We start from the raw sequence: 22,023 nt of genomic DNA on the forward strand, positions 1-22,023 counted from the left end.
CACTCAGTGATTTTTAGAGTAATTAATTGGTTTCGGTTTACATATTTCTACCAGTGCGCTCTTTCGCTCAGCTATACCCCCCCCCCTTCCACGTGCGAATCAGGCTTACATGTCGCCATATTATGGGCAGACAAACCTTACGTGTAACATCACGGCACAATTATTAACGAGGCGGATAAACACGTAATTGGCAGTCGGACAGCTGAACGAGAGAGCACACTGGTACGGTGTTCCGCGCAAGGAATATGTAAACCGAAACCAATTAATTCCTCTAAAAATTATTAAGTGTCGACGCAGAGTTTTTCGTGGAATTTTTTTCGCCGATTGTCCCGATCGGTAAAATAGAAACTCTGAAAGCTTCCAAAGTAAAATCTAGAAGTTAGGAGCATATGCAAATGAGCCGCCCACTGCTCATTGGCCGATGTCTCAAGGATTATAACTAAAAAGAGAGAGAGAGAGAAAAAGGCTCTTCGATAGCACCACCTGTTTACGAATTAGCCGGGGGACAAAGGGCTCGAAATACGAGTAAGATGTTACACTAAGGTGCCTATCTACTCTAGATCAACCAGCGGCATGGCCGAGTGGGCTAAGGCCAGACATGTACAAGATACTCAAAAAATTTATTTAAGATAAGATAATAAATGCTGAAGTTAGAATGTAAAAAATAAAGTAATTTTAATAACGAAGTATAATAAAGTAATTAATTAAAAATTAAAGTAATTAAAATAGAGTACAAAATACTTCAAAAAGTATTTGAAATACAATTAAGGTACTATTTACCAATAGCAAAAGTCACCTGTCACTGGTCAATGCCGCAAGTCGCCGTTATGTGACATGAATCACCAAAACCCCCTGCGCACTACGCAAGCCACCGCTGTGTGATAGGAGTCATCTAAACACAAGCCCTAAAAAGATGACAAAAGAGATACAGTCAAACTCCTTTACAACGAAACTCAGGGGACTGCAACAAAAAATTCGCAGTAAAGGTATTTTCGTTAAAAAGGATGTCCATTATAGGACCTATAGGGCTCCAGCGGGACAGCAAAAAAATTTGCTGTAGTGGTATTTTCGTTAAATAGGTGTTCGCTATAAAGGAGTTTGACTGTACCACATAACTCCACTAAGTATATGTGACCATTAACAAAGCAAATTTCTAGCAGGTGCAGGTCCCCGCTCGGCGAGGTCAGAATTCGGCGTCACCGCGTCAGGGCACACATAATAGAACCCTCACTGGCCAAGGATTAGGACACACGGGGAATGATCTCTAAATGGAGACCTCCAAGAAGGGTCAATGTCCAAGTCAAGTCCGAGGGACTCAGGAAATTTCCACTGAACAAGCAAGATAATGGAAGGACGAGACACAGAAAGTTTGAGAGGGAGATCCAAAATATGTAATTAGAGTATTGAGTAGAAAGTACCATAAAATCTATTTTAAATAGAGTACAAATACACAACACCAAAAGTATTGAGTAGAGTATCAAAATACCGCAAATTGTATTTAAAATACAGGATTTTAAATACAATACTCCAAATACGTACAAGACTGGAGGCGTCCGCTCGTTGGTGGTAACCAAGGTCCTGCTGAAGGCTCGGAGGTGGTGGGTTCGAATCCTACCGCCGGCTGTGCTGTCTGAGGTTTTCGCTGGGTTTTCCGAAGACTTTCCAGACGAATGTCGGCACAGTTTTCCCTGAAGTCGGCCCAGGACGCATACTAATCCCCCTGTCCCCCTCTCCTTCCTTCTGTCCTCTCTCCGTCTGTCCACGTCTGTACGCCGCTCATAGCCACAGTTGCTTCGCGGCGCGCTAACACCCAATGAAAAAAAAGCAAAAAACCCTAGATCTACTAGCTCTGAGCGAAGCCTGACTGAAGAATAAAGCCTGAATGCATACAGTTGGATATCTCTGGTTTCAAATGTTTTACTCAGGGTTACAAAGAAGGTGTGAGAGCCGGTCAATTAATGATTTATTAAATGAATGGCACGAACACTATGAACGTTTGTCGGCGGTCAGTAGTCGGCTCTTTTTATGAGCGTTACATTCTTTCTTTTCCCTCTTTGCTTACTCCGAACCAAGCTACCACTTGTCACGGATCCGTGACTGTCTCGGAAAATAGGGAATATGGGAGTCATCTCAGAACCCTGTGTTGGCCGGGCCAACACAGGGCCAGTGTAGAACTAAGTCTGTAGAACCAGTGATTTCCCTACACCCTCTCAGGGGGGTGTACACCCTCCCTCCATTTTTGCACCCCCCCCCCCCGAAATTTCTCAGGTGACCCCACCCAGCTCGGCCACCAGCACGTCCTGGTAGAGTCCGGCGCAGCGAATTACGTCCTGTACTGTCAAACTTGGGCTGTAGGACCACAGTCATGCAGATGATTGTACCATGCCTTTGTCCAAAATCATTTGAAAGTGACTGTTCAATGCATATATTGCGCGCATATACGAGCAAAAATAATTGCGGGCACGCAAACTCAATGTGGATCATCAAGAACCATTTGCGCCCAACTCAATCAGGCGAGGCATTCTGCTTTTTTCGTCTAAGGTTTTCACCGTTGGTTGCTAGGTACTCATTGAGCTTCGTGAGACAAGGTGCTAGTGTTTTTTCTTTGTCGGTCGTGCAGTGGCGTCGCAAGGGTACGCGTCACCCGGTGCGGGAGCTCTTTCCGCCTACTCCACCCCACGGATACCTTTCCGTACCAGGCGATTCACGATAAACAAACATATTACACCACACTCAGAAAAAAAAAAAAAAAAAAAATGCCTCGCGAAAGGTTCCGCACGTTGTTTCTGGCGTCATCGTGCCGCAGAGAACGGGAGGAAGCGGCAATATTGGTGCGGCGCGTCACCCCTTCCGTCGCTTCACCCGGTGCGGACCGCACCCCTCGCACTCCCCTAGTCACGCCACTGCGGTCGTGTGATTATGCATCTTAATGTTGAAATGCCGTTCATAATGAATGTATTCTAATATACTGTGTTCTAACGTAATAACATGCACAAATAAAACAGGAAAGCTGCGCAGATATGTCACCATTGTGCTACGATTCCTTCCGTGTCTAAGAAAAATTCCGTAAGTGTAAGCATACCCCACCCACCCAGCAGTGAATTTCTGGGGAAGGTTGGCCCGATGTCATATATGTCGGTCTGCTGGCCCAAGGCTAGCGATATTCAGTCCGACCGAGTAAGACAAATGTCAATCCCCAAGCTTGGCCCAACCTTTTTCTTTTCTTTTCTTGCAAGCATATGGCCCAACAACTTTTATGACGCAAGCACGCCGGCCGGGCATTTTGCTGACGTTGTTTTCCCCTCACGAAGAACCGTTATTTTTCATCATGGACGAGCAGAAATTGGATTGGTGCATTGGGGAGTTTCTGCGCCCTGAAAAAGGGCGTAAAAAACAACACATGCTACACGCATCACTGATTGCAAGACCTTCCTGGCATTCGGATGTGAAGAGAGCTGCCTTTCTCGATTCGAATAGCAGGAATAGAAATAATCTTTATTTCTATTCTTGCGTCTTTTGTCTGCAAGGGATATCATTGAATATGTCCATTAGAAGTAATGCATTCTCCTTGCTTGCCCCCATCGTCCGCCTGTCCCGCTGTACAGGACGTATTGTCCAGAACACAGCACAATCTAGTGCATCCAGCATGGCATCCAGGCCCAACAGAACAGTGCAACAGAATCTAGAGCGGGAGCAAACATGCCCAAATTTTCCTCCCCACCGTCATGCATTCCCCAATCCCCCAATCATCATTCATTTACACCGCGCAAATAACGACGCAATGTCGCCATGCAGTGCGCACAACCGCTAAAAAGCGAAGTCTAGGTTACTACAAAACTCATTACTACAATTACGTACAATACACATTACTACAATACTACAATCACTACAAAACTGACGGAACACCACACCTTCGACTCAGCAACATTGGGCGAACGATTCGGGGCGCTGCCGGCGTCAAAATATGGCGGTATCTTATCGGCCAAGGATATGTGATTTCTTTCTCATACACTTATTAATTTGTGGTAAGTTGTTCATGTGATGTGAGTGGTTTCACCAACATGGTCGTAGCTAATTTATTCATAAGATTTTGTGATAAATAACGTACATGAATCCATGGTCATACCGGCTGCGCACATGACAGCTCCAGAACATCAATGAGTCATTGCATTGTGCCAAAACAAAAGCTGACTAAATAAATTTCAACAAGCTCTACCGCCGTAAAGCAACTGAGGACTTCTATGCGTTTTCCAAAAGATTACATCATAATTTGTCGGGACTGTGCGTTCTGTTTTACGCAGTAACTTTGAGTACTGCCCGTAATACAGGAGACACCTAGCCATATTTCTTTCGCATTGTTAAGTGTAACGGTTTTATGACTGTCTATAATATTTGTTTCAGTTGTGTCTCGACATGAAGTGGTGTCAGATAGAACAAGCTTAAAAATCTACCAGAGTCTTCAAGCAGATTATTTCTGCTTCAAAAGATTGAATGGAACTCATGAGTTTGGATGCTCGTGTAAGTGCTTCACCAAGAGCACTGGGAATTTTCACGAGTGAGCAGTGAATTAACTGATGTAACAAACTTTCAGCTGACCGGACGGGCAACGTTGGAGTTGTCCATGTTGTGTCATCTGTTGCTGATGTACAGTACATTACCAATGCCGAATCCAGTATGAAATATATAGCAGTTCTTCACATGAACTTCTTCAACATGTGAGTAAACGAGACACTTTTTGTGGAATTGCTATGATAATTGAAGGACAAGAAATCATACGCTTATTTGAAACTGGATGCATACTTAAACCATGCCGCTCCCTCCTGCTGTAGTTTAGTGTCTTGGCATCCGCCCTGCATTTAAAGCACAAGAGTGCATGCTGTGTTCTTATTTTTTGGGGGGTGATTACTTTTTCACATGACTTACTTATGTGTAGAAATTAACCAGTTTTCACATGTCAGCGATATTAAAGAGGAAGGTTGAGTGTTCAGCTGGGGAAAAAGTCAGCTGAGCTGGAATTGAATCAAACTGCATTGTTGGAACCTTGGATCCGAAGGAAATATAGAAGAGTTTACCAGTTCAAGTAACATTTATTGCGGAATCTCTAGAAAAATATTATTGAGAGTTTATCTTTTGTTTGTCTCCAGTAATGTAAATAGCTCTCATAGCTTAAACCCATGCATAAAGTTAGAATATAAATCAATGTATATCAAATTCCATAGCAAAGTGCCTTTGAAAAATCAGTGCATTCTTGTTCTCAATTCTCAAGAGCTTCTTTTTTAATGAAACATTGAACAAAGTATGAAGGTATCTCTGAAGAAGCGTAGGGCCTATGCTTGTATATTAAAGTTTCCTTCATGTTGCTTTATACTTTGTACTGTATTTCATTTCACAGTCTGCCTTCCGTACTGTGTTCGCTCTTTTATATCTGAGCTTTTTTTACTTTATCCTTGCCTTTGTGTAGTTTGCCAGCTGTTTAATTTACTAGTTTCAGAGACAACACATATTTTTTTCTGGAACTGTGTTCTCCATTCTGTAGTACAGTATTCTTTAAACAAGTTTTCTGAATAACATTTGCTAAAACTTGTTCCTAAGGTGACAAACGCATCGAGTATTGACGATGAGGATTAATGCAATGCTTAAATCCTCATGGCGAGCCCCATGAAGTTTTTAATTTTGCGGCTGCTACATGCATACAAAATACAGGAATTCGAAACACTTCTCACATGGACATTCTGAATCCATGTGTGCACTGCTGCTAACCATCTGCACGCTAGCACTGCACCGTATAAACTGGAGTCTTGGCCAAGTTTTCTTTTTTCCAGAAAACTGGGTCTGAAAAACTGCCCACGTCTTACAAGCCGCTCTATGGGCAATATTTTTCCTAGTTTTCTCACCCAAAAATGGGGTCGACTTATGCACGGGTCAGAGCTGTAATCCAGTTTATATGGTAGAAAATGTTATTTTTATGCACTCGCTCTCATATTACACGTTGTGAGATTGATGTATCGCAATTTAGGGGCAACATGACTTTATTGCAAGACTCGGGTCACGTGACGGGCGTCATTGTCATCAGGAACAGGGTTCTCCCTGCGCAAGGATTCTCTCCCGATCAATCTTGTCCCAACCGAAACATGGGTAAGGAGATCTTCTGGAGGTACATTACACAACATGCTTTTGTACGTCCTCCCGAGCAGTACAACATATTGGACAGATATTGGCAATACTGGCCCAAGATTGTTCCAAGATGTTGTGCTGTTTGGGTTGCTGGGGACAAGTGGAAAATTTGCACTCCCCCTTGTTTTTTTTCTCCCCGAAAGTTGTCTTTTGTGCACCCCTTTAGGCAGGCTCTGTGGAGGGCGGCCCGGGAATCCTGGTATAACAAGACACTTAACTGTAAATATTTGTTTTAGGTATGTATGCAGAAGATCAAGACTATGCCAGCTGTGCCACAGGAAACTGGAATCCACAGAACCCGGCATTGAGCATGTTCTTTGTCCATTGGCATTTTCCAATCTTCATGCTAGACAACGAAACAAGCATCGATTTCATAGTGAATAAGGTGAGAAACAGTGCTTCTTTAAAACGCAATTGTTTTGGTGTACTGGATACTTCAAAGAGCAATATTTTTGAAAAGTGCCACGCTGCTTTCATCTATTGGCCTAGCATATTTTTGTAGTACAGTTGGGCCTTTTTGTATACGTGTTCTCGCTGGGAATGGTAGCAGAAATGGTATATTACTGGTATATTTTTAAATTTACTTAACATATGGTATTACTGAAATTTGAGCTGGGAGTGGAAATGCATGCCACGTTCTTCATTACTGGAAACAGAAACAGTAAGGAGAATGACTGGCTTGTATTGAATTTGGGTGACAACTATCACTCTTTATTTGTACTTTGTCTTGTGTGAGCATCTTAAAGCGGCTCTAAAATGTCAAAACAAGTTCACTTCAAATTACATTACACGCTATGTTAATTTCGTACTCGTTATCATATTTCGAAACTTTGGTTCCGTTACGAAGCTACAATCAAAATTACACCGGTCTCTTTCTTGCTTCGGCACAAAGCAGCGAACGGCGCTTCGGCTCATGCATAGGTGTTTTTAGTCCATGCTGCGCATGCACGCGTGTGCTATGCCATGGAGCAGTCCCAGTGAAAAACATAGTGCGCGGTGCGAAGCGTACTGGCGTCACTGTCCGAAGGACGCCATATACGGAACACTACGATCGGACCCGTTCCAAATCCACACGCACACGACAGGTATGCACGCGCTTCTCCGGCTGTTTCATGGGATGCCACCAATCTTTGCCTCCTGGGGATCCCATTCGTTGCCGCCAAGGACGGCTCTGTTTTCATTGCGTTTTTCTTCTAAATGGTAGGGTTGTGTGAATGGATTTTGCTTGCATTATACCAATTGAAACAGAGACTTTCATTTGAGAGCAAGTTGTTTTTGCATTTTAGTGCCCCTGTAATGTCCCCTGCTCGGAGTGTTGACTGATGTTGTCCTGGAGTTCTCAAACCTGCCCTGCTTTTGTTCACTGCACTGCATGCCCTTATTGGTTTTCGTGTTGCTGAGGCCAGCGTTATATCTAAGGTGCAACATTTGATTGAATCACGCAACTCGAACATTGCCTCCTCAGACGGAGATGGACGTGTCAGGCATCCGACATTATGCAGTGTAATAGGAAACAGCTTCCACTACATCTGCAAAATGCTTCACACTTTCAATCTCTGTGTAATTGTTTCATAATCAAGAGGAGTGTGTCAGTACTCACAAAACTCCTTGTTCCAATGGGAATTTCAAAATACAGCAGCTTATCGCAGATAGTATTAGCTTCTGTAGTTGGTCTGATCAAGGAGGCGCAGCTGTAATTCGTTCGAAAGCACATGCATAATACACAGTGAAGCCTAGTATAATACAGTTGAAATGATTTTTATTCCGACAGTGCTATGATAAGTTTAACAGACATCATGCAACAAACAAGCCATTGTGTGCTGCTCAACTGAAAAGCAGGATGAGTGCAGCCAAGGACAGTGTTACCTGTCTGAGAAGGAGCAACATTGCAAGCACTCTGCACCCAGGTGGGCCTTAACTCTGTTCTATCGATAGTTCACTGCTCTGCCTCTGTTTTGATACTTGATGCCTGATGCTCCTTTAAGAGGTCTGCAAATACAGTTTATACTCTTGTATTGTTTCAGTTCGCTACTGTGATCCACTCTCGGGCCGGAACGTTATCTCTACCTTGTATCCAACGTACAACAACATGACAGTGGACAATCGCTCAGTCATTATTGTGGGATCGAGGGTGATCATCTCATTTCTAACACTACTACTGTCGCGAAATTTATGCGAGTGTTCAACAAATCAGCTTAACTGTGTTTGGTTGCTGCTCTTCCTGCAGATGGACACATTTTCTATCTTTGACAACATTGCTCCAGGAGCAGACTCTTCAGTGACAGGTTTTGTAACCCTGCTCTCAGTAGCGCAGTTACTTAAACTCATGAATGGAAATTCTGGACCAGTTCCTCAGAAGAATGTTCTCTTTGCTATCTTCAATGGTGTAAGCCCATATTGCTTTTGCTCAGATCGTAGAACCTTGATATGGGAGAACTCTTAACAAAGTATATTTGTGCGCTGTGATACACAACTTCATTCATAGCTCACAATCAAAACCCCTGAGCCACGAATACTATGCATGTATGCATACTGAAGCCCTCAAAGTAGCTTGCACATTGTACACACGCTCTGTTTCTTCGAAAATTTTTGTTTTATGAAAATGTAAAGGTTATGGCTCATTGCTGCTCAAAGATGTTAGGTAAATTAAATGATCATGCAGTAATTGCATAAGTAGCACTTCCCTATACTACATATATCTAGAAGGTAAATATATCCCTTTGGTGATGTGATGAATAGAAAACAAATTATCTCTCTGGTGGCATATGTACTAGATTAGGAAAGATTTCAATCGCGTAAAAATTGCATGCACGAAGAAAGCTGCTTGTTGCAAGTGAAGCTCAGTGCTTCATTCATCAATTCTCGTACTGTGCAGTGTGCATGCCTATATGTGAGATTGCATGATTTGAGGTGTCCAGTGAACCTTAAATTGTGCCCCATAAGAAACACTTTGCTTCTTTTAGGAAGCATTCGACTATATTGGTTCCAGTCGTATGGTATATGATATGGAGAAAGGCCAGTTTCCAGCACTGCCAGTGATGTCTGGCCTAGCCCCTGCCACACTGGGTCTTCATCATATCTCGCATTTTGTGGAAATTGGGCAAGTGGCACCTTACAAACCAGATGTCTACCTTCATGCTGATCCATTCAGTACTAAAGATGCCAAAGTCAAGGCTTCTGTAAGTCATGCATTTTAGGTCCATGCAAGTCTTTGTTTGTGATGATGATAAATTCGTTTTTGCCATGTAAGCACATGAGATTTCAGCACTGGTGTCTGTTAAAATGGCATCTGTATGAAAATGTCAGTCTCTCTAATTTCCCAACCAAAGGGGGTTTTAACATAAGCGAAAAGTAAAGGGGAAAAGTAAGTGAAGGTGTTGTGCGGCCTAAAACCTCTGCTTCATCAATAAAGTTTCCCCAATGCTGCACTTTCCTTTTAGAATACCTCCTTGTGAGGCGCGATCGGTTTCACGCGTAGCAGTGCTCACAGATGGTGGTCCTGCATGTGTCTCTACAACTTGGACTGTCTGCAGCAGTAGTGTAGGAGCTCAAAACAAGATTATAGATCAAAGCTATAAGAGCTTGAATACTCTTGCAAGTACCCCAATATAATAGGAACAGAGACAGTACCACTGAGCATCTGTTTTATCTAACGTCCCCTTTCCCCTCCCCATTTTAGTCACATCTCATTTCATTATCAATCTTCTGGAATGTCGACAATTTTATCAAGGCCTCTGGGTACTACAGTCATGTCTCTCTCTCTCTTTTTTTTTTAGTTAGTTATGCAAGTGTTAAAGCAAAGGTAGTTAAAATACTTAATCATTGGGCCTAGGTCCCCATTATTAGGTCTAATCGATAATATTATTGTGCGTCATCATGATTATGCCTATGTAGTAGGTATTCGTTAAAGCTGAGAAAGAACTGTGATTAGATAATGAAATTTACTGGTTTCCCCCAGGTTTCCCAACTTGTTCAAGATCTCAAAGAGGCTGCACTAAAGGACTGGGCCAAATTAATTCTTCATGATGCCTCAGACACATTGGCACTCCCTCCTTCTTCAGTTCAGAGATTCCTCAAGAAGGACAAAAGTATCCCGGCAATTTACATCTCTAATCATAATGGTTCATTTGAGAATCGGTAAGTTGTAGCGTTGTTTACAGGTGAGGTTTTGTGAAAAATGGATATCATTTCTTGCAACTAGTGTGACTTTTATGTACTGTCTTGTTACATGCAGGTATTACAACAGCATGTTTGACACTGCTGAGAACTTAAACAGCACTGGCACAACCTTAGATGATGTTGCAGAGCATCTGACTAGACTAGCAGCAGTCATTGCTTCCACTGTACATAAAATGCTCACAGGAAAAGAACCTGCTGAAGTTCCCCAAGACAAACTCAGGGTGTGTCCTCTATTGCAAACACTGTGTAATTTCCTCCCTTACATGGGAAGTTAACATGCTAGTTTTCATTGCAGGTCAAAGAACTTCTAGAATGCTATGTGGTGAATGCTTCATGTGCACTTTTTCATGAAGTTCTGGACAGAGATGCTACTCGACCATTAAGTAAGTGTGTTCGAGCCCGATCCAAAATTTCGAAGTTTCATTGAATTAGGTAGGGAATGTCAGAGTGTGAATTAAGGATAGTTGGCACATACGGCAATGGCGGGGACAGTGAACGACAACAACGTGCTGCTGTTGCTTGTCGCTGTTCACACCGTGTCTTTCCCCACCGTGGTCATACGCTGCCCCATTGGTCGCCATATGCAGCCGCAATACGCAGTGCCCATTGGTGAATGGAGCATGAGCGAGGCCATGGGCACGGTAAAGGTTGGACGTGTTTCAACTTCCTTTCACAGTGCCGCAGAGGGTGTCACAGCGTCACAAAGGCGCGATTTGGTATGCCGTCCATGGTCACTGTCCACCGTTGCCGTATGTGTGAACCAGCCTTTATTGTGAACTTATTACACACTGATTTCTGCTGCATGTTTTCAAAAGGCATTTGGTAGTAAGATAATTCTTCATGGCTGGCAACTTAAGTGACCTCAGAATTCGTGCTCAGTTTTGGAAAACTATGTAAGACGCTTTTTGTTCGTTATTTGTGTGTGTAAAATTAACAGATAAAATTTTTGAGGATACCAAGTTGGACTACTTTGACTTGATGGTAGGCCCGTTTGTTTGGTAGCACCTAGAGTAACTAAATAAGCTACGCTTCAGAATATCGACACTGAAATCCAAGAGTGAGCATGCGTGATCTTGTTTCCGCACCACGCTACCCACGCGCACTGCGCATGTTAGCGCACGATGCCTTCTACCGTGCGCGGGTGAAATATTCCTTTCGTTTACAAGCAGCAGTTGACGGCCTGGAGCTCACCTTGGCATCCTCGGGACACTCTGGTTGACAATACATGGATTATCGCACAACAATCATACACCCTTATCTATCCCACAGTGGGCATTATGTTAGCCGTCTTTCATCCTCAAATGGGGATGGTACCGGTGTGGTGCGGAAACAAGATGGCGCTCCTGCTCTCCCTTGGACCTCAGTGTCGATACTGTGAAGCGAAGCTTATTTAGTGACTCTAGTAGCACCAGGGTTTAAAAGGTTGAAATCGTGTCCATTTAAATTATTGATTTTCATCTTACTTTTGCACACTGTTTTTTAAAACGATTTGCATCAGCACCCAAACAGCTGTTTTAATTGGGTCAAAGTCACTCTAAAATTTGGAAGGAAGCTGCAGCACAGGCTCGCAAATAATTTGTAAGTAAGCACAATTTCAACAAGCTAAGGCTTATGTTACGACAGCGTCTCTTTCCACATGCGAGAAGGTGCAGAGAAGAGTAGCCTCGTGGCTTTGCCTGTGGCTGTGTTCGTGTAATCTTCCTTGTGCAGTAAAGTTGTGAGTTCAGCCTGAGTTTGTGCCTCTCGTTTCGTCCTCGTCCAATTGGCATAGCCAACTACCCCGCTTCGCTACCTTAGTTGACTATGCCAAGTAATGCAGCAACTCGTCAAACAAGCAGTCATTGTTTGGGTATATCGCTTCGTAGGCTTAATCTCATTTTGTCTCCGGTGCTAAGACCATGTGGGAGTGCACATGGTCCACATCAACCTTGTTTTCTCCCTTATTTGAAGCCCTACCAATGAAGGCATGGCCTGCACAAACAGGGAAAGGAGGAAGCTAGAGATATGTACAGTCTGTCAACCTAATTGCATAGTGTCTAAGACTATAAATGAACGTCACAAAAATGAACTGTAGGTACATCGTCTAGTGCGAACAATGACAATTATGTAAGGGCACAAGCTTTCAAGGATATAACTAAACTGTCTTTTGTTCATGCACTGCGCTGGAAAGAAGACAATCACCTTGTGGCGAAGCCTTGTGGCGCGAAGCCTTGTGGCCTTCTCAGTTATTCAATTTTGAATCTTCTATTGGGACGTGTAAACTATCTGGCTGGACTCCAGCACTTTTCCACTACTTGTACACACAAATAGCTCGGGAGTCACTCATAGTGTTGATAGTGGAGCCTCTGTTTGTGTGTCTTCTTGTGTTGTTGTCCCTGTTTTTGACTGCTCCTTGTTCTCTGAGTCATGTACCAACAAGCCCATCAAGCTACTCTAGTCAGTACTCTAGCTCGGGAGGTTTTAGCCTGTATAACTCTTGTATAACCTGTTTAATCTTGGAAAGGTTTCCCTTTGGTTCAAAGTTTATAACCACTGACAATACCATAGGAACAGAGCGATGCGTTGAAGACATTGTCAGTTTTCATCTGCAGTGTCTTATTATCTTCAGTGCATTAAATTGGATAGAAATAGGGCCCATCAAGTGCATGGCCAAGCCTTCGATGTACTGCCCATAGCTCTCACATTTCATAACAACAGACTTTACAGTGTTACAGGTTCTATGTAGCAGCTCATCTGTTCTGGTTTATCAAGAGCAAGAGGGACTTAAACTGTATCTTTTAGGCACCTCTTAAACTCTTATGTCAACTACCATAATTTCACGCACGTAACCCAAGGCATAATTCACAATTTTCTTTCCCCAAAGGCATCCGGCTTCTCTGGTGACACTTTCCCCCTTGCACTTATCCCCATACAGCCGTTACCGACCAATTCATGCCGCCCCCTCCCCCTCCAGAGGGACATCGTGCGGTTCCTGGAATGTGTCCCCTTGGGATTCCCCAGCCTAGCTGTTCCCTTTTTCACTGTGCGGAAAATCCATTGAAAGGAGTTCATTGTACGTGGCCTGACGTTAAAAACGCGCTACCCGAGTGACCATTACCATTTCCCGAGAACACAGCGTCTGCGGCTATTTGGACCAACACGACAGTCGAAGTTGGAGGACAGGCACGGCCCAACGTGGCGGCACAGCTATGACAGTGGCATCTTTTGGAATTTGTGCGGCAGTATGGAAATCGTGCAGCTGGTAGGGAGTACGGTGTCGACGAGTGCTGCGTCAAGAGCTGGAGGAAAATGGCGTTGACTTCGAAGGCGGTTTCGATAACAGCGAAAGCCCTGCGTCATGAACTTCCTATGTGGCATTGCATTGAAACCAATGTTGATTTTGTAGTTGTATGAGCTTGTCTGTGGTTCAACATGCGATTCAGTTTTGGTGTACTGCACACGGCTCCTCTGTGAGTGCTGCTTATGTGCAGGAAGATTTTCAGATGGTCCTGAACCCCCCTCCCCCTGTGGCTTACCTGTAGTGCGGCTTATATGTGTGAAATTACTGTACATTAGTGACCTCTGTCCCATCTATCATATGTGTTACGTTGAAGGTAGGGTTGAAGGTTGGGTTGCAATCGTGGTCCTTGTGGTCCAACCAAAAGCATCGCCGAAAGCCCAATTTAGATCAGCTAAAACCAATTGAAATGAAATAAATGAGACTTATTGGTTTTTGCATAAAATCATAATTTTCTTCCAGTGCTGGGTATCATTCTGTGGCCATTCACAATTTATAGTTTGGAGGTTTCATGGGAAACTGGTGTTTGCAAATGTTAGGCTTTCCTTCCTTCCTTTTATTTTCCAATACCTAGTTCTGCATGGCAAATGACCATATACATGCTGCCACGAATGTGCTGCCATGTTTAACTTTCGAGATCAGATGATGTTCATTACAAGCAGTTTATAGTTCTTCCACGATGCTCACTATGTGACCAGTCCTGTTGTTGTTTGAACTATGGGCATAAGCAATCAGTGAACAAGACTACAAGGATGGACCTGCTAACTGCAATTGGAATAGTTTTTGGCCAATGTAGTTACCTTTTTTTTGTATATTTGCTAAAGAGCCCACGATTGAACGTGATTAAACATTGTGGCTGAACATGCTGTTTCGTTACAGAAAGCAACCCACTTTCATTGTATATAAGTGTGGACCCAACTGGCAGCATGATACACCCTGCTGCAAGGCTGACAAAGCTGGTGCTCTCTTACTTCACTGGCACAGTAGTAGAAAATGTTGCAAGAAGCAATTGCTCTAGTCACGCAGCATTGGACAAGGTATTCACAAGCATTCATCAGTTTTTAGCACACTCGGAGGCTAGTGAAGCTATCATGGTATAGCTTCTTGAGGGGAACGATGTGCGTTCAACCTCACTGCATGAGAAACGTGCTACTTGCAAGACCAAGTCTTGCTGAAATTAACGTAGTCGTGTAAATGTGGCTGATCTAGTGCTTATTATTTCATGATTATTTATTTTGCCTTGAAAGTATGCTCGTACACCACATAGAGTTCAAAGTGTGGTAAGGTCTTGTAGAAGAGCTTTCATAACATTTTTACCTGCATAGAATTGGGGCCATGGCAAAACTGGAGTGAAGGAAACTAAATTTGCTAATGCAATGTTACTGATGAACCAAAGAGAGACTTGCAAAGATATGACCAAGTAGCCAAAAGAGGTCACTACCCTCCCACGAAAAACCTTGAAATAAAACTATCAGTGTTTAGTGAAACTGACACAAAGTGGACAAATGTCGTCAGAAACAAATAGCACTTTATGAGGCAGTCTACGCCAAATATGTGAAGGATGTTGAGAATGCCAAAGAAAATCAGGTATAGGTACGAGGTGGGTCATTCCAGGCCAAATCACCCAAAAGTCGTGCTCGACCCCCCTCAGTTTTGCTTCCAAAAATTATCATGGACTCCTTATTGCAAATAAAGATATTTTCCCGAGTTTTACTGGACAATGTTCAACTGTTGTCGATTTAGGCGGGGTCAAAGTTCGTCAGAATCGCGAAAACCCTCCTACGAAAAAAGTTACCTGCTGAGCATGGTTTTGAGTCTAGGTGGACTTTAGTGACATAGAATGAAAGAGCGTCACCCTAACATTCTGCCAATATGAAGTTCTTCCCTCGTGTTTCATTTTCGGCCAGCGAAACAGGGCTGGTTTTGGGCGCTATTTCTTACAACTTTGTGCGTTGCTAAGGCCACTTTTCGCCCAAGCTGGAAGGGACAGATAAATTCAGCATGTTCTGTACCTTCTATACTTCGAAATCACATGTTTTGAAGGCTGACCACACAATACTTTTTGCCCAGTTTAATTCCAAATGCCGTAGTTTTGGTAAAGTTGGCCGTTTTCAATGGCATTTTTTAAAATGAAGCGGTCAGCCGGGAATAATCCAAATAGATGGAGATGACAGATCAGTATCTATACTAAAGCATATAAAAAAATTGAGAAGGTACTTTTTGATAAGCGCGAGAATATTTTTTATGTCCCACGTGGTTACAGGAGGGCTGCATGAGACGGCTCCCTGTGAGGTCTAGGTCTAGGTTTCACAAGCCGCGTCCTGTGGATGGATATGAGCATGTCCTCTTTTTTGCCAGCCCTTTTGTTGATAAACTATGTAGTTTTTATTGTTATCAGTGCATTGGTAAGTATTGTTAGTAGGTGTTTCTCAGAGTCTTTCATTCGCAGCGTTTTAAAGTGGTAGTCATGAGAAACGGCAGTGATGATTTCACACTCACAAGGAACATTATGAGCAAACCATACTAACCCTTCAAATGCGTGTTTCTTATGATTAATAGCAGCGCAGGTCACGTTGTGAGCGGATGTCTTTTGCTGCGTTGTAGCGTTCAAACACGTGCTCGTACATCCACGTAGCCTTTAACACATGGCCTTGAATTCGGCTTAGGAGAGCTCATCTGCGGCTCTGCTGATTAGTTTATAATCGTCTTTCTCACATGTGATGCATGCCAGGTAACCGAAAAGGTTGTTATTGCTCCAAGTTTCTTGCTGAAGTCGTTGTGTTGAACAATGGCCGAAGTAGGAACGTCTGCAAAAACGTGCAAAATGAAGGACTGCGGTACGAAAGTGCGTGGCACGCACGGAAACTCCAGTCAGAGCAGTGTTCAAGACCTATATTTTCGCGGTACAGAGGAAACTGCAGTGGTCACTTCTAATGAGATACCCTACCAATGGTCGCCTTTGCTTTTTAATGTTTCAAAATAAAATATGAAATAATAATGAAACCGTTGTGCATTCATTTATGCGGGTATCTTTTTGCTCTTACTTCAAACTGTTACAATCACGAAAATAAAATATGTAGATTGTCTGAATTGCAAATGAACTGTTTTTATCATTCCAGCCTGCTTGGGTGATCAGCAGCAGCCAGCTGTTCAGTGTGGATAGATTAGCAAGCCCCACATGAACGTCTCTGGCTAGAACGCGGTTGTAGCATAGATGTGACTTAGCTGAATATAATGTCTGTTCTGGTCCTCCATAACGGATAGAAAAACTTCACCACACGGAAAAACATTATCTGAACCAAGCCTCGCGACCCACCTGTGCGCCGTTCAGCGTAATTATGTGTAGAGTGGGTGGGAGATGAAAAATATTTTCTTGTTCTTACCAAAAAGTACCTTCTCAACTTTTTTATATGCTATAGTATAGATATTGATCTGTCATCTCCATCTATTTGGATTGTTCTCGGCCGACCGCTTCATTTTCAAAAATGGCATTGAAAATGGCCAACTTTACCAAAAGTATGGCATTTGGGATTAAATGAGGCACAAAGTATTGTGTGGTCGGCCTTCAAAACGTGTGATTTTGAATTATGGAAGGTCCAGAACACGATGAATTTATTTGTCTCTTCCAGCTTGTGTGAAAAGTGCCCTTAGCAAGGCACAAAGTTGTAAGAAATAGCGCCAAAAAGCAGCCCTGTTTCGCTGGCCGAAAATGAAACACGAGGGAAGGACTTGATATTGGCAGAAGGTTAGGGCCACGCTCTTTCATTCCATGTCACTAAAGTCCACCTAGACGCAACACCCTGCTCAGTAGGTAACTTTTTTCGTAGCATGGTTTTCACGATTCTGACGAACTTTGACCCCGCCTAAATCGGCAACGGTTCAACATTGTCCAGTAAAACTCCGGAAAATATCCTTATTTGCAATAAGGAGTCCATGATAATTTTTGGAAGCAAAACTGAGAGGGTCGAGCACGACCTTTGGGTGATTTGGCCTGGAATGACCCAGGTGTCTTACAAGTGCACTTGCAGCAGACTTTTCTCATCTCTGGTGCTCTCCCACAAAATGCACTTTTCATATGGTTTGGTCACTTCCCTTGTCATACATTTTTTTTTTTTACATGCAACATTGCGTGATCGCTCACTGTATTAAAGAATAATTCAAACTGCCATTGCCCCTTGCCATTGTTTCTGGAAGAAGTAGTAATGTGAAGCTAATGTTGCAGGTATTTCAGTTCGATTGGATGGACGGCCCAGAAGGTAACAGTTCAGGGCTTTGCATAAAGTCGTCAACAATGTTTACACTTGCAAAGTCCCCAGCATTTGAGACAGATGGTGGGTACCACAGCTGATTTCCACTAAGTTATACTTAGGGCCTTGTGTTTTGGGGTGTTATGTTTTGAATAGAGGTGCGCGAATATTGAAATTCCTGAATATAAATCGAATATGAATATCTGCAAAGTTGTCCTCCAAATACGAACTATCACGACATAGGGCAAAGGCTTCTAAAAGTAACAATGAAGCCTCGAAAAGAAGCATGGTCACGGTTGTGTGATAGGTCAGGCAACCTAGAATTCTGGGTGCAAGTTCTCGGAAGAATCAGGTTAAACCCGAAAGCTTCAGACGCTAAGTGTGCTAAGGGGTAAAAACGAGCTTTGCCCCAAGACACGAGGCCCTAATTACTTCAGAAATAGAACATTCCAAATTGCACATGTGCAGTCCGCACATGGATTCCTCATGCGATCAGGGTTAAGATAATCTTTTTCACCCTGTGTGTCTGGCAGATGTAACGAGCAAGGAATACTCAACATGGACAGAGAGTGTGTGGGAAGAAGCCTCCCTGCAGATCTTTGTTATGCCAAGTTGGAGGCAAGAAGTTACTACCATGTCTCTGGGCGTAATCATCTTCCTCATATCCCTCGCGCTGGTGCACGTGGTCAACAGTGAAGCAGCCATCCTATTCACACCACGCGCCCTTGTGGGTGTATAGGGAAACGACACAAATCACATTACTTTGGTCGACTTGAACCCCCGCTCCAATATTGTGCCACTGCTGCCTTCCCCTACTGCAGTGTAGGAGAGCGCAAACGCAGTGTAGGGTATTTTGTACGGACTACAGTCAGCAACTTTCATGCTTTGCTCTGTTCACCGATGGTTATGTTTAGCTTACCAGTGAAAAAAATGTCAAATGGTCGCGCTAGTGTCTAAGACAGGTCCACGGCTTTGCGTGTTGTCTAGCCACGTTTCTTATTGCTCGTTGTGTTTTATTTGAAGTTTCTACTTATATGCATGCAGCAGAATAAACCTTCCTGCTGTCTTGTACATATTATCAGCTTTCCATGTCATCAAGATTTCCATTGCTAGTGTGGTTGTTTATACATCTGCTAGCTTTGTAAACATTTCATTGCTGAGCTGTTTCAAGGTAAACGTCGAAGTATTCCCTCACCTTTATTTGTGCAGTGTCATAAAACCCTCGGCTTCTTGTTGGTTTCTCTTACAAGGTGGAATCTGCAACTATGCTTGACATTGAGAAATACACATATACTCTTTTCAGTTACAAGTGCACAGTTCTGTTGCATGTGTTTATAACTAACTAGAGTGTGCGACCTCCCTAAACGTTAAAAAAAATAATAACTTCAGTTCTCACAACAAGCACTGTTTCAATATTAAGAAAGGTTGCTGCCAAAGTGTTCTGTATATGGCAAAGGGTTTGCAGTATTTATGAGTGAAAGTTGCCAACTGTATGTTCGTTCGAGTGAGGGTACACAGGTGTTAATTCCTGCCAAGCTCTGTTAGCCAGAGCATAACAGTGCCTTAGTCCACCAAATTACTGTGATTTGTGGTGACCACAGGTTGCAAAGCAACGTTGGGTGAGTGCATCGAAGTCTCGGTCCATTCCAGATGGTGCAAGATGCAGTGCTCACATGTGAGGAAAGATTTTGGAAAAACATTTCTTCCAAGATACGTTTTTAGTGATTGCTGCCAAGGGTCTAAATGCATCTGTATAAAATGTACTATACTCTCGCAGAACTTTTGTATCATGTATCCACTCCAGTTTACAAAGTGTATCTCAAGTGTAACATTGGGGTGAGTGTATTTATATACAAATTAGCACACTAGGATCATGGTGATGTAATTTTTCAGAAGCCATTTTTAAGAAATCTAATTACATTTTTTTTTTAGAAGCTGGAACTAACTATACATATTAACAGTGATGGAACTGCTGCGCCAGTTGCGCCAAAGTGCGCCATTTGGGATTGCCTGCGCCACCCTGCGCCGAAAAAGCAATTTTCCCTAATTCTGCGCCACAGCTGCGCCGAACAAAGATGCCCCGGTTCGGACGCATGAAAACGAAACAAAAACCGCGAGCGATGCTCCCGCGCCCTCTCTATTCTCGTGATGCCTCTGGACAGCAAAGCCGAGTCAAGCCGTGTCGTTTCCGCCGAACCCGCCAAGTCGACGAAGATTCTTAAACTGCCGGGATGTCACTGCTGAACCGAATATTACGTTGTTGTACGTCAAAGAGAAGTTGTGAACAATAAAGCGCACTGTTAGTGCATCAAGTGTTTGCGTCCTGGGCGAAAGGTGGCTGTACAAATTTACTGAACATGTGGGCACGCCACGTGCCTGCGATGGAATATTGGCTCGTTTGCATGCGTTTTAACTAATTGTGGATGGGAATAACTGACGACGCTGATTCCGGAGTTGCCAGCGCCTGTACTATGGATCGCTCCACGCTTTCCGCTACTACGTAACATCGCGCGTGCTCGCAGAGTGTAGGCGCGTAAGGAGAGCGCGAGAAATTGAGCTTTCAGGACTTAAACCGTACGTGCCGATAATTGTTCCCAGATGTCCTGAACCCCGATATTCGCCATAAAGTGGAGAGTATGCATTGCAAACACGACGTATTGCGGTGGGACGCAGTGGGATACATACGGCGGAGGTGCGCCATTCTGTGAAATTCTGCGCCAAATGCAGCTTTTTTGTGCGCCAGCGCCAGCGCCCGTGGGCTCTGAGGCAGTTCCATCACTGTATTAATTTCTGAAAGTTTCAGCTTCTCTTTTAGTCTTCACAGTCTTCTGCTTACAAGCCCAGCATCTTACAGTAATGGTTATATGAAAAGAATAATTAAAGGAGCTAAGTGTCATTGCTTGCTTTAGCATGCCGGCCTCTGTATTATTCTTTTCCATCACTTTGAAGTGTACATGGCCAGCTTGATTTTCTTGCGGTCCAATGCCAAGTTTCCGCTCTGTGTAGATATGTACATGTTTAGTAAATGAATGCCACTGGGCAGACAGGCTTTTAGTCTCTGGCAAACTGGTGAACACATAATTTGTGTACATGAATGAAGTGAGTCGGGACATATACAAAAGCTCAGCTAGTAATGTAACATATAGTCACGTGCTTGGAACCGTTAATTTTGGGGTTCGGTTCAAGGATATCGGTTCGGGTTCGGGTTAGCACAACCAAAAGAACGGTTTGCATGTCCTGTGCTAATCCACATGTGAGAGGTAATATCATGTTCCGGTGATGGCTTGCTCCTCCTTCCTTCCTCTCTCCCTCGTCTCTACACTTGATAGGTACAAAGAACCATGCAGTTCACAGCAGACCGTCCTTCACCGTACCGCAAAGCGCTGGGAAATGGCGTACAGCATACCATTGAAATCCATTACAAAGGCTATCACGAATTTCTAAAGAAAAAAAGAGAAAAAGCGGTCATGTAGTAGCTATGAGTATCCCAGAGTCCCATGTGCAGGCCAGCAGGCTGCTCACTGTTAACAAGAGGGTGAGAGGCCGTTCCTCTGTTTCCTTCCTTCCATGCTCTGGACCACACACCAATCTCTTTCCCGTGGTCGCTAGAGGTCTGCATTGCTTGTGGATGTCACTGTGAACTATTAAAATTTGTCGCCTTCACACTGTGATGCTGAATGAAAGGAAGCAGCTGAGGCAACAATGCAAAGTGTAGCTGTCGTGTAGTTTTTACACTCGAGTCACAAAAATGTACAGGGACGTCTTAAACCTTTTGGAGGTGAGGCTGTAGGAAGTGCATGGACTCACCACTTCTTGGTTCATCAATTTGTCTGCTCTATGAATTTTGCAAGACACTGAGCGACGCAGGGAGCTGGTGCGCAGCAGCTGAGTGGGAAGGTATATGTGCTTTTACCGTCTGGCAAACTGGTTACCACAGCATATTTTTTCAATTCAGTTCGGCTTTTTCTGAAGTTTTCTTTTTTTTTTTTGCGGTTTTCAGTTACGGCTCAGTTCCGGTTTCGACCCCTGGTCATGTGTAGGATTCATTGTTTTCGGTGATTGTATTTTCCTAGGTATTTCGATGCAGGGTGAACGTGGGTTAAAAAGGGAAGCAACGCTGTTGTGTTAGGATGTGGTAAGCCAATT

The 22,023-nt window shown here is 43.4% G+C and overlaps 1 protein-coding gene across 1 annotated transcript; it reads left to right on the forward strand.

Moving 5' to 3' along the window:
* Nucleotides 1–3,918: 3,918 nt before the first annotated feature.
* On the forward strand, nt 3,919–20,926 carry LOC135385784 (nicastrin-like). Its single transcript, XM_064615295.1, has 15 exons — nt 3,919–4,025; nt 4,402–4,518; nt 4,592–4,715; nt 6,017–6,135; nt 6,411–6,559; nt 7,946–8,081; nt 8,199–8,305; nt 8,402–8,560; nt 9,138–9,353; nt 10,133–10,311; nt 10,409–10,574; nt 10,649–10,736; nt 14,510–14,667; nt 17,853–17,961; nt 18,411–20,926. The coding sequence occupies exons 1-15, from the start codon at nt 3,965–3,967 to the stop codon at nt 18,614–18,616; spliced, it is 2,094 nt and encodes a 697-aa protein (XP_064471365.1). The 5' UTR covers nt 3,919–3,964; the 3' UTR covers nt 18,617–20,926.
* The last annotated feature ends 1,097 nt before the right edge of the window (nt 20,927–22,023 follow it).

The sequence above is a fragment of the Ornithodoros turicata genome, chromosome 2 (assembly GCF_037126465.1).
Source record: "Ornithodoros turicata isolate Travis chromosome 2, ASM3712646v1, whole genome shotgun sequence".
NCBI classification, from domain to species: Eukaryota; Metazoa; Arthropoda; class Arachnida; order Ixodida; family Argasidae; genus Ornithodoros; species Ornithodoros turicata.